Raw genomic sequence first — 20,580 nt, forward strand, 5'->3', positions numbered from 1 at the left:
CTGAGAGTGAAAAACTGAGAGCTTCTCCCCAAAGGTTAGGAACAAGACAAGGATGTCTACCTTCACCACTTTTATTCAACATAAAAGTGGAATCTGGAAAGTCCTAGCCACAACAATTATACAACAAAAGGTGAAAAGGGGCATTTGAATTGGTAAGGAAGAAGTAAAATTTTCACTGTCTGAAGATGACATGATATAGAAAAGTAACTCCACCAAAAAAGAAATGATAAATAAATTCACTTAAGTCACAGGATACAAAATCAATGTACAGAAATCTCTTCCATTTCTATACACTAATAATGAAGCAGCAGAGAATGAAATTAAGAAAATAACCCTATTTACAAATACACCAAAAACAATATCTATGAATAAACCAGACCAAAGACATATAAGACCTGTACTCTGAAAACTGTAAAATACTGATAAAAGAAATTCAAGACAATGCAAAGAAATGGAAAGACATTCCATGCTCATGGGTTGGAAGAACAAATATTGTTAAAATGTCTATAACATCCAAAACGATCTACACATTTAATGTAATTCTTATCAAAATACCAACAGCATTTTTTACAGAGCTAAACAAACAATCCTAAGATTTGTGTGGAATCACAAAAGACCTCGAATATCCAAAGCAATCTTGAAAAAGAAAAACAAGGGGTCTGGCCTTGGCTCAGGTCATGATCCTGGGGTCTTGGGATAGAGCCCCGAGTCGGCTCCCTGCTTAGCAGGGAGCCTGCTTCTCCCTCTCCCTTTGTCCCTGCTTGTGTTCCCTCCCTAGCTGAATCTCTGCCAAATAAATAAATAAAATTTAAAAAGAAATAAGAAAAGAAAAACAAAACTGGAAGTATCACAAATCTGGATGGCAAGTTATATTACAAAGTGCTAGTAATTAAAACAGTATGGTACTGGCATAAAAACAGACACATAGATGAATGGAACGGAACAGTAAACCAAGATATAAATCCACAATTACATGGTCAATTAATTTTTGACAAAGGAGGAATAAATATACTAGAAGAAAAAGACAGTCTCTTCAACAAACAGTGGTGGGAAAATTGGACTGTCACATGCAAAAAAATGAAATTGGACCCCTTTCTTTCACCATACAAAAAAATAAACTCAAAATGGATTAAAGACCTAAATGTGAGACCTGAAACCATAAAAATCCTTAAGGAAAGCACAAGCAGTAATTTCTCTGACATTGGCCATAGCAACATTTTTCTAGATATGTCTCCTGAGGCAAGGAAATTAAAAAACAAAACAAAACTATTAGGAGTACAACAAAATAAAAAGTTTCTGCAGAGCAACGAAAATAACTGTCAAAACTAAAAGACAACCCCGAATGGCAGGAGATATTTGCAAATGCCATATCTGATACAGGTTTAGTATCCAAAATATAAGAACTGATACAACTCAACACCCAAAGCCCAAACAATCCAATTTAAAAATGGGCAAAAAACATGAACAGATGTTTCTTCAAAGAAGACATAGAGATGGCCAACAGACACGTGAAAAGATGCTCAATATCACTAACTATGGAAATACAAATCAAAACTATAACGAGATACCACCTCGCACCTGTCAGAATGGCTAAAACCAACACCATAAGAAACAAGAGGTGCTGGCAAGGCTATGGAGAAAGGGGACCCCTGCTGCACTGCTGGTAGGAATGCAAACTAGTACAGTCACTCTGGAAGACAGTGTGGAGGTTCCTCAGAAAGTTAAATAGGGAACTACCCTATGATCCAGTAATAGCACTATGAGGTATTTACCCCAAAAGTACAAAAAGACTAATTTAGAGGGATACAGACATACATACACACATAGCCAAACTATGGAAACAATCCCAGTGTCCACTGACAGAGGAATGGATAAAGAAGATGTGGATGTGGTATACACACATACAATGGAATATTACTCAGCCATAAAGAATGCTCTCTTGTCATTGGCAACTACAGGCACAGGGCAGAGATTATAATGCTAAGCAAAACAAGTCAGAGAAAGACAAATATCATAGGATCTCACTCATATGTGGAATTTAAAAAACAAAACAAATGAGAAAGCAAAAAAGAGAGACAAACCAAGAAACACTCTTAAATATGGAGAACATACTGATGGTCACCAGAAGGGAGGTGGGTGGGGGGGATGGGTGAAACAGGGGATGGGGATTAAAAAGAGCCTGTATCATGATGAAAATATAAATAGTTAAAAAAAAAAAAAAAAAGGAAAAGGACCCTGAGAACTATGCCTAGAAGCCTTGAACTTCTCTGCTGTTTGTGCTTTCTTTCTCCTGCTATCCTATTTCTCTCTCTCTTTTTTTAAAGATTTTATTTATTTATTTGACAGACGGAAATCACAAGTAGGCAGAAAGGCAGGCAGAGAGAGAGAGGAGGAAGCAGGCTCCCTGCCAAGTGGGGATCCTGATGTGGGGCTTGATCCCAGGACCCTGGGATCATGACCTGAGCTGAAGGCAGAGGCTTTAACCCGCTGAGCCACCCAGGCACCCCCTCTCCTGCTATCCTATTTCTTTTAGTTTTAGTGAAGCCTTGCATAAGCATCCACTATGGAGTTTTGTGAGTCCTTCAGTGATCCAGTCTGGGCAACTGACCAACTAAGCCTCATCACTATCTCATCCTGGAATAAACTCACTTTGGACAGTGATGCAGCTCGGCCTGCTGTTTTAGACTGAACCACTGATTTTTCATGGCTTTCTTCGTGATGTGCCACTGAACAAGAATGGTACTAGCTGGAAAGTCTGGGAAAGGTGCTTTGCAATAAAGGTTACCTGAGCCAACCTACTATGGCAGCACCGCAAGGCATCAACCTTCCAGAACCACTTTCGGAAAATAGTTCTTCAGGCTCAGCAGAGACTAGACTGAAGTGAGACTATTATATTCTTAGTCCATGAGTCCCTGAGGTCAGAATGAGAACATGGAACAGGATGGAGAGGCAGGATCTTTTCTGTCACTTGCACTCACCCCCCTGTCCTCTCTTTCTCAAGGGTTTGGAGATTTTGGAAAGATAGGATGGTTTGCAAGACCTATCTCAATGTCCTAGATTTTAATGAACATAGGATACCTGGGATGCTTTGTCAAAGTTCAGATCCCAAGTTCCTGCACTCGTGATTCTCATTCAGTAGAGCTGAAACACAGCCCAGAAAGCTGCATTTTAAATAATAGCTGATATGAACTTCAGTTTGAAAAAGAATGTCCTTGGGCACTGTGAATATGGCTTGTGGCATATCTCATATGGGACAGGGACTGGGAGACGTGTCCTGGGGCACAAAAGTCTGTAGGGACACCTACCAACCCAGGCATAGGGCGGAGTAACTCACACCCATCCATCTCTTTGCCTGCTGGCCCAGGTGAGGAGTAGCTTGGGAGTGAGTGCTGCTCTGCTGGGAATACAGAAAACATGGCTTTGTCCCAGCTCTAGAGTAGGAGTCAGTCTGAGGAAGAATGCTTTTGTAGAGTGAGAAGACCTCCTTGTCCCTTCGAAGTAGAACCAGGAGAAAGAAGCCACTGTACCCACCTCTGGAGTGCTCCTTGCATTGAAAGATTTAAATTCCAAATCGGATGACTGCATTTAAAATTGCTTAGACTAAATGTGAATCCTCTCCCAGATACCCTGATCCCAAAAAGGAAAGCCAAGAAACCATAATGAGTAAATTCCCAGGAGACTACAGACAAGCTGCTCTTGGCCAATGGCCAGGCAAGCCCGCAGGGCACACGTATCAGAACAACGTGTTTATTCGAAGGCTGTTTTTACTCCACACGCCGTGAAGCTTAGTTCAGCCTCTCTGACATTCTTCCTTCAGGTAGAAACAGACAATCGGACCACAACATGCAACGGCTTACTACGTCGCTCTTGCTTTTAAGAAAAATTATTTTAACTCAATTTTGAGTTATATAACCACAAAAGAAAAGAACAAAACCAGTAAACACTATTTTTGAGAAACGACAGACCCTTCAGATCATTTAAAACGGTGTTTTTTTCCTTTTTCACCGACTGGCTATATCTATCTCCCTTTATCTAAGGTCCGTTAATACTCTATTACCACACAATGACAACTTTTACAGAAACAGGGGTGGATGACAAATCTTGGGAAAGCATATGTCACAGTAAGAGGAAAGGTCTTTTTGTCCATAATAATTCTGATGCAACTGTTAACGTGTCCCTGAGTAACAAGCTAGACATTCCTTCACAGAGAAAATTTACCTTTTCTTCTCCAACTGGTTTGGCTACAAAGGTAGAGAAAGCCACACTGACAAGTTTCTCAATACCAGTCAACATGTCCTGGACTACGACCTTGATGCTGATCTAAAACGAAAAGAAAAATAAATCAGTAAACGTTCAGCCATCCAGATAACACATGAGATTGCAGCAGTCAAGATTCCATGATGTAATTCATCATCCTTTTGTTTTTTAATAAAATCAGCATTTTAATTCATTTTTAAGCAACACTATTCATTCAGTGATGTTCCATAAAATTAAAAAATAACTTTTTTTCTGATTATAGAAAAATACGTATTTACCATGGAGAGTTTGGTAAACATAAAAATAGATAAAAATGGAATCTCATTATCCAGAGCAAATATTATTAGCAATCCCACCACCCAGACTAATAATTACTAATGTTTAGGTGAATTTTCTTCTAGTTTTATGTATATGTATATAAAGACACACATAAAGTCACATACTGTATTTATAGTTTCATACTGTAATTTTAGAAACTGGCATTATCTGACAAGCATTTTCTAATCCCGTTGTTACTGATAATGCTTTGGAAACAAGATACTCATGAATGCCTTGTAGATTGCTGGAGAGATGGGCCACAACTTTTTAAAATCTTTAGTCTCTCAGTTTCATAACCAAGTTAATGTGGACAAAATGGCATCGTGTTATCTGTAGCTTTTTCCTGTGGAAACTTTAGCTTGTGTCCGAGAATAGAAGGAAGAGGACAGAGGAAAAGGAGCTGTTATCCGTGTTTGGGTTGAATATAAAGAAGAGCACTAGCCCTCAGGAGAGAGGCCAAGCCCAGTGGCTACCATGGGGCAAATGTCAGGGCTCATAGCTGAGAAAGAGCTCCCTAACTGGTGCTGAGAGCGCTGGTTTTTTGTTTTTTTGTTTTTTAAGATTATTTATTTATTTATTTGACAGAGATCACAAGTAGGCAGAGAGACAGGCAGAGAGAGAGGAGGAAGCAGGCTCCCCCCTAAGCAGAGAGCCCAATGTGGGGCTCGATCCCAGGACCCTGGGATCATGACCTGAGCTGAAGGCAGAGGCCTTAACCCACTGGGCCACCCAGGAGCCCTGAAAGAGCTGGTTTTTAACACAAACATTTCTCTTCTGATTTCAAGTGTTTTGTGTCCTGTTCATATGGATACTGGGGTAAAGCCATCACCATAGGGAGGGTTACTGCCAAACAGTTCTATTGAAGAGCAGTATGGGTTGAATGGTGTCCCCCACCAAATCCAGCACCTTATAACGTGACCTTACTTTGGAAGCAGGGTGGTTCAGATTTAACTGGTTATGATGAGCCAGAGTAGAAGGGCTCCTGATCCCATGTGCTGATGTCCTTATAAAAAGGGAGAATTTGGACACAGACACACACACACACCATGAGAACACCATGCGAAGAGGAAGGCAGAGATAGGGCTGATGGAGCAGAAGCCAAGGGCTCCAAAGGCATCAGCAAATCACCAGAAGCCAGTGGAGAGCCCTGAGCACATTCTCTTGCATAGTCCTCAGAAAGAGTCAACCCTACTGACGCCTTGGCTTAGGACTTCAAGCTTCTAGAGTTGTGACATGATACATTTCTGTTGGTTAAGCCACCTAGTCTGTGGGGACTCTGTTACTGTGGGCCTAACCAACAAATGTAATCCCTTCCTGTCTTCCGTGTCCAGAGATCAAAGGGACTGGTACTAACCAACATAGAAGTTGCAATATCAGATCCAGTAACTCCTTTCCTGCTAGTTTCACCTGGACAGCAATTCCAAAAGCCTCTGAAAATGTTGCTATCACAACTATAGCAAAGAAATCAAAACCAAGTGGATGTAGAAGAGAAATCTTCTAAACTTCCCTTCTCACTTCAGTTACTCTGCCTTTCAAAAACTAGCTAATTATGGGGCTGGTTTCCAGGAGAAGGTGAAGAGACGGAGAACAAGGAGAGTCAGAATAATTAAGAAATAAAACCAAATAAGCAAATAAGCAAATAAGCAATATAGCAAATAAGCAAATAAGCAAAACCAAATAAGCAATAAGCAAAGAACCAGGAGAGTGCCCTTCTCCCTTGTATGTTTACTTTCTGTGTACCCTTCTCTGTGGAAATAGTGCATGGCGTCACATTGAATTTTGGTAGCAGAGTCAGCTGGGAAACACAAGGCCCTTATTACTTACCTATAAGCCTGACCACAGATTCAAGGACCTTCTGAAATTCAGAATCTCACTCCAAATTATTCCAGAACTCCTCCTCTGTCTTCTGAAGAGAAGGGCACCCATAGTCAGGAGAAATGAAGTTACTTACCTCCATGCTTGTGCTGAATGCTCTGGTAACTTTTGCTTTGATGGTTATAACTTGTCCAACTCTAGGTAAAAAGAGAGGGAGGGACTTTAGTAATCCTAGCACAGCTCATCTCAGACTTAAAAAGATTCACCTAAATGGACGTGCCATAGAGCAGTCCCCCCGTGTCATGCTGATAATGTTCATACATGAAACCTCGGGTTAATGATAACGGAAAAAGACAGCTGTAAAAACAGACGCCAGTCACTGTAGCCACCTGTGTGTTCGCTGACTACTTCTATTCAAACAGAAAAGGGCCTTTGCAAAATGGTTTGCAAAATGACTTCCAATATCTGCAACAGATACTTGGATTACATCACAGCTGTTTCCTTGAGAGAAGTTAAAACAAACACACAAGCCAACCTATACAACTGATACTTATTTTTAAATGTTTGTTCACAAATAAATGGGATACAAATGAGCAAGCGTCAAACAGATCAACTTCACCAGGTTTACAGGGACCCTCAGGACGGCCAGAGGATCCATTCACTCTCCACGATTATAGGACTCCTGGTCATACCATCTGAAATTGTTTCAGACCTTTTGGGTTCTGGCCCCCCACTTACCTCCTGTCCCCTTTACTTTAAGGGTCTACCCACTGTAAGCCTGCTCAATTTTTCTCCCTTGCTTTCAAAGTTAAACTACACTCTCTCTTTTCTTCTTCTTCCTCTTCTGTTTCAGAGGAAGAAAGACAGGTCTCTTCCAGACCTCTTTCTGTACCCGTGCCCTTGACCCACCCCCTCATTATCCGTCCTCCCTCCCACCACCTGCTTAGCTCTTTTTTCTTTTCCTCAATCTCTGCCCCTTCCCTGACTTCTTAACAGTCTATGAAAATGCTCAAGGCTACTTCTTTCTAAAGATCTTTCTCTCAACCCTATTTTATCTGAAAATCTTTTCTCTTCTCCTAAAATACTACTTTCTTTTTCTTACTCATGCATTTAGGAAATGTTTACTGAGTTACAACTAGTCCTGGCACTGAGCTAAGACCTCAGGATACAGTGATGAGCAAGATAAGGTTGCTGACTCCAAGGAGACCATTCTTCACCTGGGACAGAGTCTATAGACAGATGAAGGGCAATGCTATGAAATTTCTTGAAAAAGAAAGGCTCGAGTAATATAAAAGCATCTATAAGAAGAGGCTAATTCATTAGCCTCTTCTTATAGATGCTTTTGTATGTTGGGATACAAAACTTGGGAAAGGAGTCACAGGAGAGGTGACATTTGAGATGGGCCTTCAAAGAAGATGATTTTTCCAGAGGCCAAAGTTTGAGGGCTTCATTTCCCATTCACTTCTCAGCCCCTCAAATCTGGCTATTGCCTCCACATCTCACTTCTGATCCTTCCACAGTCACTTCCTAACAGCTAAATCCAACGTTTCACCTCATTCAATGCCTTTCTTCAGGAAGCCTTATCTTCCCTTGCATTCCAAAACAGTGTTCTCTTTTCTATTTCGGTTTCCTTCACTGATTTCTCTTCCTTATTCCATCCCTTCAGTGTAGACATCTCCTAAATTTCTGTTCTTTGTCCTATTCTCACTTCACTTTCTTTCTAGAAGACCTTGTTCTTGTCCATGATCCTGTCATCTTTATAGAAATGATTCTCAAGCCTACATCTTTAGCCGGGACCTCATTCTTGAAACTCAGAGCCCTATTTCCAAATTTTTCTCAACAGATTCTACTAATAGTCATGGAGGCTCTACTAGTCTCAGTGTTAGCTACCCCCACACACACCACCCAGTTTATCTTAATCTTCACATGCAGCACACACAAACCCAAATCAATTTTGTTTTTTCCCTTGTATATCTTCCTTGTAAACTTCCTAGCTCTGTTCAGTCAACTTTCTAGGATAGATTCGCAGTAATAGTGCCAGGCAGAGTTAGAGTCCCTCTCCAAAGCTACAACAGTACTTTGTACTCACCAACTACTAAAATCTTATGCCTGTCAGTCACAGTTGAAGAGGGGGAAGCACAGGCCACTTTTGTCTCTTCTGTGAGCACTGTCCTGCCTTTAAAAGTAGGGGAATTCCAGAGGCACTTGGGTGGCTCAGTTGGTTGAGTGTCTGACTCTTGGTTTCAGCTCAGGTCATGAACTCGAGGTCATGAGGTCGAACCCCTTTTTGAGCCCCATGTGGAGCCCCATGCTCAGTGGGGAGTTTGCTTGGGATTCTCTCTCTCCTTCTCCCTCTGCCCTTCCCTCGTGTGGTGTCTCTGTCTCTGTCTCTCTTTCCCTCTCACAAATAACTCTTTTTTAATAAATAAAAGTAAGGGAATTCCAAAGAATCTGGTTGTCCACCAAATGAAACTCTCAACGCTGAATGTCAGATGAATGGAATGACCAGAATTTCAACTCAAGAAAACCAGTTTCACAGCATGGCATTCAAGGTCTTCTGTTATCCAGCCCCAGTCTCTTGCTGGAGTCTCACCTCTCTGCAGACCAGGCTTTTCCTGAGCACTTTCTGCTCCTTCTCAGCCTCATGCTTTGATTCTTACACATACCTCATTATGTGAAGTCCTTCTCCTATTCACCAGATGAAAATCTATACCTTGTTTGAGGCACACATTAAATGCCACCCCTCTCATTGATTCTCCAGTCAAAACATGCACCTTTTAAAACTACCCCAGAAAATGGAGTTTATATTTCACTCTAGGCCTGCATCCTGTCATGCTTTCTATTCTGATGATTATGTATCTGTCTGCTCTCACTAGACTTAGTGACTGCTGCACTCCAAAATTGTACCATAATCATTCGTACATCCTACGGAGTACAGAGTAGTACTTTTTTATAGGCAATAAATATCTGAGAATTTTAAAAATATCCAATATAGTTTATAACCAAATTATATGGTTTTCTATATGTAGCTTTCACTTCTCTCTTTTTATGGTTCAGGTCCCATGTTAAAAAAAAAAAAAAAAAAGAAGGCCCCTTTCCATGATGTTAGTGACCACAAATCCTTTCTGATTACAGAAACACAAAATGGTGCAAAATGGAGCAAAATGGCAATGCACATTTCACTGATGAGGTCATTAGTTAAGTCTATTTTATAGAATTTAAGTTTGGAAAATATATAATAGATATTTTATTACAACACACCATTGGCATTCCTAAATTTAATAATGGTGCTTCTATCTAGTCTTAAACAAGTTTGGATTCATAGTAATTTGTAATTTTATTGAGATACAAACCCATGTAATTTTTTTCTCCTTCAGGGAAAAATCCCATTGCTAGTATGTGAGCTTAGTCACTGGAACTTTATCTGCTTTTATAAGACTCTAGAATGTTCAGAGCTCTATCAGTGACACTCCAGCTACCTATGAGAACCACTGGGAAGTGTTCAATAAAAATTTAAAAAGTGTTCCAAAAAACCCCACAGAAGTGGGTCAGGGAAAGCACTGGATTAAGCTTAAGAAGATCCAGGCTCAAAACACCCTCAGTCCCCTGGTTTGCTCAGGGCATTAGGCCTCAGTTTCTCCTTGGTATAAAAAAGAAGGTTGGGCTGATCTATAAAGGTCTTGCCATGTCTGTGATTCTAATTCCTGCCAAAAATTTCTTCTGTGTCAGTTTTGAAGAAGTAATCTCTTCATCCATGTGGTTTTATTAAACTTAATTTTGTTTGTATCTAAATAAATAAATAAATAAATGTGAAATAGATAAACGTAAGAGTAAGCCTGGAGAGACAGACTGAGCATCTCACTGGACAAGACTACTCAGGGCTTGAAAACTGTGACAACTACCCCCATGGTCTTTGAGAACCATCTAAGACGAGAAACAGATGGCCTTCTCTCTTCCTTTTCCTTGTTAGTTATGCTCATGCCTTCAAGGATCAAGATATTCAGGGAAAAACAAAAACAAAAAACAGAGATACAAACATAAAATCAAAGAAATTAAGTAAAACCATACAATCCAATTTATTATAGGTATTAGAATAAACCCTTTAATAAACAAATCATTCGTAATTCTGTCCCCTGGAAAAAACCTAGAAATACTGACCAACCCTTTATAAATGAGTACATTTTCTGCCCACATTGTGATCTCTACTTACTATTTTTTTTTTTTTACTATTTCTTTTGAAGAAATTTATGACTCTAAGTTTTGTAATAGGTGAGTCCACCCTGTCAAACCAGAAAGTAAAGGAGTTATTGAAGACTTCTAACTTTGGGGTTATGTCCAGAGAACTTAGGAACCAGATTGAAGAAGCTCCCACTCTTCAAAGACAAGGCAGTTTGAGTATCCATAAGAATAACTACACCCAAACTGAAATGTATCAACTATGTTAAAGTCCATGGGCTTATGATGATATTAAATAAAGGAAAAGAAGCCTGTCTTTCCCGGACAAACTTTGCTTAAGGATAACCAAGTAATTAATGAGACAAATGGTCTCTCTATACAAATATTTGAGAAAATAAATGAAGAAGAAATGATAGGATTGGCATATCACCATTTTATCAGTAACTAATGAAATAATGTTCTAGGTAATGATCACCAGACATTATGTGCTCTTGATAAGAACTGGCTTTACCAAAACATCAAAACTTCACCAAATCAATTTTTAGATGTAACTATCATTTTACAAGAAATACAAAGAATGGGTGAACATCTTAAACGGGGATACAATGAGCAAATACAAAATGTGGTAAACTCTCTAGGACAAATGACCAGGTTTCATTAATAAATAAACTAAGGGAAATGAAAGAAGAGAAAATGATATGTGAAAAGGTTTATCAACCATACTGAATCGTGATTCAAGAAATCAATTGTTTAATAAAAAAAAAACATTTTTGGAGATCACTGGGAATAACGATTTCTGTTAATGGTGCTGTGATTACGTTATTATGTTTCCTAAAAGAGCTCTTATCATATAGAAATATATAATGAAATATTCACAGATGATGCCTGAGATTTCCTTCAAAGTCATCCAGGTGCCTGGGGGGGGGGCGGTGCTAATAAAACAAGAGTGTCCCATCAGTTGGTCATTGTTGTAGTTGGGTGATGGTCCATGGGGATTTACTATACCAATCTCTCTACTTTTGTGTATGTTTGAAACCTTTGTTGATCTTGAAATTTTCTGCAGTAAGAGATGGTAAAGCACATACAAACTCCCTCACATAATATGTTCTTCCTAATTTAACATCTGTACTCAAGATGAATTAATGTTTACCAACAACCTAATGATGAAATTCACCACCACAGACCTGCTTATTATCATTAATTATTCTTCTAGTCGAGGAAAAAGCCATTACGAGGCAGCTTTCAGAAATCTTGCTCTGTCTCAAACCAGAATGCATTTTTTTAGAGAGCTATTTCTCCACGAAATCAGGATGTGAATTTATACTTAAAAGTCTTTACTAAAAGTAGGTCCTGCAATTACTATTCTACTGATATACACGGGGTCAACTGTTAGTGATTTTATTAACAAACTGGATCACTGACGACAAATAAATGAGCACAGGTGCCACAAATATATGTTGTAAACGAACCAATAAGCGTGGGAGACAGGTGTGGTAGAGTGATGCCACCTACCTCGCCAGCTCCTCAAATTGTATGTCATCCACTGAGGCTGTAACACAGGAAACCCCGGCATGTTTTTCAGCTTCAAAAAACAGATGAAAATGGGCTGCATCAATAGTTACGTTTAAACATTTCAGCACAAGGGAAAAGAAATAAAAACTAAATGGACTTATTCCAGTAGCTCATCCTCTGGTTCAGGTAAGTACCCCTGTGGGTACTTGGGGGAGTACACACTTGAGGGAGACCTGGGTCAGTAACAATTCTTCAGCTCTGTAAGTTGTGTTTCTATTGCACTGAAATGACTGTACTTTCTTCTAAGTTTTAACTTACACTGTCTTTGATTTGAAATTCAATACCGATACCTAGTATATCTAGCGATTGAAATAGTAATTTTAGTTCATTGGTGCCAACTTCAAATATTTTGACAGATACTACCCTCCTTTTGTTTTAAAAACAATGCATTAAAGCTGTATCCATTATCCCACATAACCAGAAGCTGCATATATTTTGACCGGTTAACATGTATAAGCACTGAAGAGTATGGAGATCCTGAGATCATACTCCAAATCAGACAGCAGCTTCTCTGGGTGTCAGAGAAATACTCCGCACATACTAGGTATTTAGTCAATATTTATTGTTCATTATTATCAAATTCAGTATGTATTAATTATGTTAGAGAGGACATTATTAAATAGGGCGGAAAGAGATTAAGGAAGAAACTCTAGCTATGTCCATATTCCATGTCTGCATTTAATCTGTTAAAGTGGTCTTTTTTTGGATTATTGATTTTGTTTTATGTTTTTTAAAAGATTTTATTATTTATTTGTCAGAGAGAGAGAGAGAGAGAGAGAGCAAGTGAGCGAGCACACAAGCAGGCAGAGTGGCAGGCAGAGGCAGAGAGAGAAGCAGGCTCCGTGCCAAGCAAGGAGCCTGATGCAGGACTCAATCCCAGGACCCTGGGATCATGACCTGAGCCAAAGGCAGCGGCTTAACCAACTGAGCCACGCAGGTGTCCCAATTTTGTTTTTTTTGTTTTATATAAAAAAAATGTCAGAACTTATTCTCTTCAGGAAAAATGTGAACACGTGCTTCTGCCAAAATCTGATTTTGATGAACAGTTAAAATCCAAACAGATTGTGCTGGCTTTTTAGGAACTTCTAACCCCATTTTAATTTTGGAGACATCACTCCTGCTTCCACATGATGGAAGAGATGGAAGAGATGGTAAATTACATGGACATTGTCTTCTTCATGTGGATACTTTAACTGCAGTAATAACTGACCATGCGAGATAAAAAGAAACAAGAAAATACTCCAGAAAGCAGGTTATTTAGGACACTCTGTCATATAATGTCATTTGCAGAAAACTGGAATTTTGGTTTTACCAGTTGGAAATAATGAACTGTTTTTCCAAACATGCACATAATGCAAACTGAGTTACCAAAAGGTAACCACAGCAGCACTCTGTGTATGAGGGATAGAGAGCAGAAGATTGGATTCCCAGCTATTAAGTTTGGTGAGAGGAAGGGAATGTAAAAGTATCAGACTCTAGAAATACTCAAGTTGGGCTCAACTGAATTCAGTGTGTCAAACACCTGTTAAATTCCTGATTTAACAGGAATTAAGTCCTTAGTGATTAAATCCTTACTGATTTCCAGACACTGAGCTGAGTCAGTCCCATCTCTTACCAAGTCTACTCGGGGGCAATTAGAGAGCCAGCCATAGTCAGTGCCCTTTTGGACCTTAAGATTTTCAGAGAACTACTGGATCCTTGCAAATATGTGCTATAAAACATTAACTAAGGAGTACCTAAAGGACATTCATCCCACTTACCTGACATGAAGGAACAGGATGTTGAGTTTATTAAACTATTCTTGTTAAGAAACCATTACCACGTATGTCAACCTTAGTGACCAATTTTGAAAGATTTAAATGATAACTAAAGGGCAATAATCAGCAAGGCAAAATTTTTATTGTATATATCAAGCATCTATTATATATATGTATGTATAAATATATATAATTTTGTCACATATATATAGCACTATATATAATTTATATGACATATATATAATTTATATGTTATATATATAATATATAGCATTATAGTAGATTGGGATCATGAACAAACATTATCATAATAATAGTTACCATTTATCAAACATGTATTATTGACCAGGCACTGAGCTGTGTATTTATGCATGTCAGTTACACGAGGTTGGTACCATTTTTAGTTTAACTTTATAAATGGGGAAATTTAGGCTTAGAAAGATCAACTGTATTGTTCTACATAGTGGATTTGACTACAGAAACAACAGGAACTTTCAGAAAAGAGCAGTCAAGGAACACTTCAGAGATCTGCTTAGCTAGATATGGGTTTCAGAGGCTCAATTTACGGTTTACCCTATAGACTTTTAAGGGTCATTAAATTAAAAACAAAAAACAAAACTATGGGGAACCAACATAGGACCACAATTTTTACGTGTGTTTCTATGTAGTTTTTATTTTGTTTACAAGTGTGTCATTTATGAGTTCAATAGGACGAACTTGCTCTTGATTTTTGATTTTGACTGTCCTTTATACAATGACTGTCCTTCTTCACCAATAAAAGTGGAGAAACTCTAAAGCTATTACTGATTTTGTGGAGAAACTGAGACAGCTGGGAATAGTAGCAGACTAGCTAAATGGTTGTAATCCAGGTATGAGATGATGATTGATTAAAGTGGTGGTATCTCCATTCATTCATTCCTTTAACAAATGTTGACTAAAGACCTGTGATATGCTAGCATCTATGTAAGGGGGTGGCAATATATAACAGCCATGATCTCTGTTCTCAGAGTCTAGTGGAGAAGCCAGGGATTAATAAAATGAATAAGTAATAACAAAATGAATTAAGTGCCATGAGGAAAACATGGTTTTTATGGGAGTTATAACAGAGAAACTGGACGTAGATGGGATGTCAGGAAGATGCACGTGGAGGGGATGCTTCAGCAGAGATCTGAAAGATGATTAAGACTGAAACAGATGTGTTGGGGAGGAAGAACAGAAAAAAGGTGAACACAATGAGCAGAGGGAACACCATATACAAAGATCCTGATCAAAGTCTTTGAAGATAAAATGCAGAAAGCAAGAGGAGTGCCGGGGTGGCTCAGTTGGTTAAGCACCTGACTCTTGATTTCAACGCAGGTCATGATCTCAGGGTCATGAGATCGAGCCCTGACTTGGGCTCCACACTCATCATGGAGTCTCTTGAGATTCTCTCTTTCCCTCTCCCTCTGTCCTTCTCCCCACTTGAGCATGCACTCTAATAAATAATAAAAATCTTTGGGGAAAAAATTCAGAAAGCAAGAAGGAGAGCTGGTAAGGCTGAAGGCTTGGCTGAGAATGGACTAGGCACAGGGCCTTGAAGTTCTTGGTTGACAGTTTTATAATTATTACTAAAGATATTGTTCCACCGTCTTCTGGACTCCAATGTTTCTGATAAAGTCAGAAATAATTCTAAGCATCATTCTCCTAGGTATAGCATAGTGTTTTTCTCTTCCTGCTTTCGAGATTTTCTTTTCATCATAGTTTGCCTGTGATGTACTCAGATGTGAGTTTTTTAGTATTCATCTTGCTTGGTATCCTGTGATCTTCTTCAATCTGTAAATGTATGTCTTTCAACACATGTGGGAAAATTTCAGCTACTATTTCTTTAAATATTTGTTTTATGCTTCATATTTTTTCTCCTCTCTTTTGGAGCCCCAATGACAAGTATGTTATACACTTGGAAGTATTTTTTCATAAATCTGTTTGTTCATTTTTGAAATTCATCTTTTCTCTTTTCTTCAGACTATATAATTTCTATTGTCCACTTTAATGTTTACTCACTCTTAGTCCCCTCCAGTTTGTTATTAAGCCATCCAGTGAATATTTTTTTTTTAATTTCAGATACTGTAATTTTAAGTTTAGGAATTTCCAAATTTATTTCCTAAATTTATTTCCTAAATTCCTAAATTTATTTCCTAAATTCCTAATTTCCAAATTTATTTCCTAAATTCCAAATAAATTTCCTAAATTTAATTTAGGAATTTCTTGGTTTTTTGTTTGTTTGTTTGTTTTAGGATTTGATTTATTTATTTGACAGAGATCACAGGGAGGCAGAGAGGCAGAGGCAGGCAGAGAGAGAAGGAAGCAGGCTCGCCACTGAGCAGAGAGCCCAATGAGGGGCTCGATCCCAGGACCCTGGGATCACAACCTGAGCCAAAGGCAGAGGCTTTAACCCACTGAGCCACCCAGGCACCCCTTGTTTTTTTTTTTTGTTTGTTTGTTTGTTTTTTTAGTTTCTATTTCTCTACTGAAACTTATCTTTTCATTCTTTAGATCATAGTTTTTGATACATCTTCAAGCACAGTTATAATAGCTGCTACATAACCCCAGAAGCTTAATTCTAGCACGTGGGTCATCTAGAGATTGATCTCTGTTATCTTTTCACTTAAAAATGCATCATATTTCTCTGTTTCTTTGTATATCAAGTCATGTTGGACTGTATCATAGCCATTAGGAGTGATACGCTGTATAAATCATGGATTCTTACATGTTCCTCGGAACAGTACTATTTTTTTTTCCAAGTAAGCAGTTAACTAAACTCAAACTATAAAACTCTTGTCTTCCTAGAGATTGGGATAGCCCTTTTTAGTTCTTTTGGCATTATCTAGGAAGGTTGGAGTTTCTCTTATGCATTATATAATTCAAGGTTCGCCAGAGATTTGAGCAAAAAACATAGATTTTAGGGTGCTGCCTCTCTGGTTTACTCCTTTCTTGAATTTTCCTCCTCACATTTCAGTAGCTGTATTTCCCCCAAATCCTCTGGTTCTTCAACTAAGCATGTCTGTAGGTTTTCCATCAGAAATTTAGTTGGTAACGGAATGGAGTCTTTCTTCAGGCTTAAAGTCATTAAAAAGTTAAAAAAAAAATGAAACAAAGTTAGATCGTATCATTCTCTTCTTCTAAGTGTTGACTTCCAAATGTTCTAAATCTGCTTTTGTTCACTTGCTAGTTGCCCAAAGTAGCTTTTATTCAATGTTTTTTTCCAGAGTTTATAGTTGTACCTATGTGACTTTTTTTTCTGATAGGAGATACTTCCCATGCTAGCTAATTACAGCTCTTAATAAGGAAGACAACGGGGAAGATTAACAAGGTATGATATGATCAGATTAGCACCTTCAAGAACTTCAGATGTGGGATGGAGAGGAAACAAGAATGAACGGAGAAGATCAATTTAGAAGTCACTGCTGAAGTTCACATGAAGGATGATGGTAGCTTGGCCTGGGCGGTGGTAATGGAAGCATAGCAAAATGGGTGGGTTTGAGTGATTCCTTGAAGGTAACATTGACAGGACTTGGTTCATGGGTTGAATGTGTACGGGGGAAAGCCAGGTAGAGAGAGGTATCAAGAATGGATGACTCCGAGATTTCTGACCTGCCCAACTGGATGGCTTGCATGCCACTCCTGAGAGAGTGAACCCTGGGAGAGATTCAGAAATGAAACAGAAGGAAATGAGAGTCTGTGGCATTTCAAAATAAGAAGTGGATATGGAGGGTGGAGGATCCCTCAGATACGACATCAGTCCTCTAGGCTTAAGGAACTAGAAAAAAATGGGGCTACTGACAGAAATGGGTTTAATGCCAAAATAAGAGTGAACATATTAAATCTTTCTGAAAATACTGAGAAGATATTTTGGAGTCTAGCAGTGCCTGGGAGTCATGGCCATGCCTTGGGGGTTATGACTATATGATCACTATTTATCATAGTAAGTGGCTGTAAAAAAGTGCTGGTCAATAAGGAACTCTGGCCAGGAAAATGCCAGGAAAATAAGTTTTTGCTTTATAAAGGAAAGCACTATGGTGCAACATTTCTCTGCCACAGATTCTGTTACACCTTGGCTAAATAATGTCTCTTGCTTATGTGGTGCTTCTCACCATGGGGTGGTGAACACAGGTTATCTCCATGTGTCCAAACCAAAGGTATCTTAAAGGTTTCTTTAATGTATTGTTAGTAATCTACCTATTCATCCAGAGTAACTGGTTATCAATTGAATCAATCTGTGGTCTGAGTTTCCCAAGAAATTTTTGTGACAGTTGCAGGAGGCCAACTGTTTATCCTTTACAGGACAGAGGCACTAAATGAGGTAACTAAAAGTCACTTCAAGATTCACATAATATATTCGGTTGCCTTGGCAATAGGCATCGTTATTATTAGCAACCTCAATGACTTTTACACTTCTCTTACATGTGAATTAATTTTATATTCATGCTTCCATTATTTATGTTATTATAATCGACCTCAAATACTGATAAAAACTGTTAAGACAGAAACCAAACAGACCTATCAACAAACAGAAAACAAACAAGCAGATTGGCATAAATATGTGACTGAATTTTGTGGGTGGTTTACACATGGGGGATTACAAACCCTATTGATGCTCGGTAAGAAAAGCAGGGTTCTGTAATCATCTGTGCTTTACTTTTGTCCTCTGTAAAATAAGAGTCCTAAGATAATGATTTTAAGCTCCTTCCAGCTCTAGTAGTTTATCCTAACATATTTTCCTTCAAAATGTACATTTGCTGAGTCTGTAAGGTGCCATATGCAAAGTCTGACTTCATTTTAGAAATGAGATTCCAAGGTATGGACCTATCTGTCACCGACCTACCCATCCATAAAAGCAGGTTTTTATTTAGAGCTTACTAAGCACTGGAGAACTAGCTTCAGTTCACATGCTAATTAGCCAGGCAAGAAATAAAGAGGTGAACAACAGATCCATACACAAAATAATTACAGATTTTGCTAAGTGGCATGAAGGGGGAAAAAGGGGCGTTGTGATCAAACTGCTTAAAGGGTACAAATGTAAGCAGGTGGCCAAAAAAAGACTTCTCTGGGGAAAGGATATTTACGCTGAGATATAACGACAGAAAAGGGCCAAGAGAAGAGCATAATAGTGAAATAAGAAGCAGGTGCAAATGTCCTGAGACGAGACTTAAATAAAGGTGTGGTAGCCACAAACTGAATGGAGGAGGCGGTATGAGAAGTGAGTAGTCTCCTCTCAAACCAGACTTTAAAGAGAGGTGCAGAAACGTAAACCCGTACCATGCCTCTAAGTATATTTTTATCTTTGTTGAAAATGTAGTGTTTTTTTTTTTTTCAACAAAACTATGTCATGGGCTTATTCTTGTTCTTTTTACATGAATTAACTTTTAAAGATTTTGAATATAGTCAACATCAAAAAAATAACCCACATAAACAAAAGCTCTTGGGGTCCTCACTTAAATAATGGAGTAAAGTAGTCCTAAGGCTAAAACATTTGAGAATCACTGGTCTGGGTCATTCTCGTGTTGGATGCACTAGCTCAGTCCTTAAAGTTCCCCGCTGCCCCGGGCTCACAACTGTAAAGACCTTCTCCTTCCTTCTCTCTCCTCACGAATCCCGGCTCCAGCAACTGTGCGGGCTGGGGCTCCAGCGTCGGCTCCCTCACTGGGGTGGGTCGACCCGCACCCGGGACTCGGGATCCCCCTCCACCCCACACCCCCACAGCCAAGCCCGCGCGCCAGTTCCCGGACTCCCCCTACCACATCGAGCCCCCTCGCCCCCACCACCGCAGGAGCGCCGGGTACCCCCGTCCTCCGGGCCTCCCGCAGCCCCCACAGCACCCCTCCCCGGCAGCCCCCTACCCGCCAGGCAGGCGGTGGCGTCGATCCACTTGAGCAGCTGCCCCGCGCTCAGCTCGCCGCGCGGGTTGGCGTGCGCGGGCTGGATGGCCTGGCTCATGCGCACCTCCCCGGGCGCCGGGCGCTCCATGGCCCAGCCCACAGCGAAGCCCCTCGGCCGCCGGCGTCCGGCCGGGTCTGTCCGCGCTGAGCCCGCCCCCGCCCCGCAGGGCACCCGCGCCGCCTGCCCCGCCGGCCCCGAATCCGCTCCCTGCTGGCCGCCAGGTGCACGGGGAGGTGAGATCTGGGGTGCCAGGAATATCAGCCAAATCCGGGGTCACCGAGGTTGGCAAAGCTGGGAACGGTCCGTGTTTCTTACTGTGAGGGGAGGAGAGCAGTGGTTATGACCGAGGACTGTGGAAAGAATTAAATGAGGTCACGGACGCAACTCTTAGCACGTGCCTGGCTGAGCGGATCCAGGTGTTTGGTAAGTAAGCTGTGAGGTTAACACCGGTCCGAAGACGGCGGCGGGAGGTTTAGGATTGATTAGTTAAAAGCTGTCCAGAGAATGTGGACTTTGGCTTTAGAAGCTGGTTTTGAGTTATTGGACTACCCTTTCCTCCCCTGGCTGTTGACGGACAGGTAGAGTGGGCGCTCACTTCTCAAGCCCTAGTTCAAAATACACCTTCTGTTTTGTTTTTTTCTTTTTAAGATTTTATTTATGTATTTGACAGACAGAGATCACAAGTTGTCAGAGAGGCAGGTGGGGGGGTGGGTGGGGTGAGCCGGCTCCCTGCTGAGCAGAGAGCCTGGTGTGGGGCTGGATCCCAGGA

The 20,580-nt window shown here is 40.0% G+C and overlaps 1 protein-coding gene across 1 annotated transcript in view; it reads right to left on the minus strand.

The window, feature by feature from the left end:
* ACOT12 (acyl-CoA thioesterase 12) overlaps window positions 1–20,206 on the minus strand; it is a 46,920-nt gene extending 26,714 nt beyond the window's left edge. The window contains exons 1-4 of the mRNA XM_047731721.1: window positions 19,772–20,206; window positions 12,079–12,148; window positions 6,527–6,587; window positions 4,219–4,320 (exon numbers count right to left, since the gene is read on the minus strand). Of these exons, the coding sequence (XP_047587677.1) occupies window positions 4,219–4,320; window positions 6,527–6,587; window positions 12,079–12,148; window positions 19,772–19,898 (360 nt within the window). The 5' untranslated portion in view covers window positions 19,899–20,206. The remainder of the gene's footprint in view (window positions 1–4,218; window positions 4,321–6,526; window positions 6,588–12,078; window positions 12,149–19,771) is intronic.
* Window positions 20,207–20,580: the final 374 nt, after the last annotated feature.

This window comes from Lutra lutra, chromosome 5, assembly GCF_902655055.1.
Source record: "Lutra lutra chromosome 5, mLutLut1.2, whole genome shotgun sequence".
NCBI lineage: Eukaryota > Metazoa > Chordata > Mammalia > Carnivora > Mustelidae > Lutra > Lutra lutra.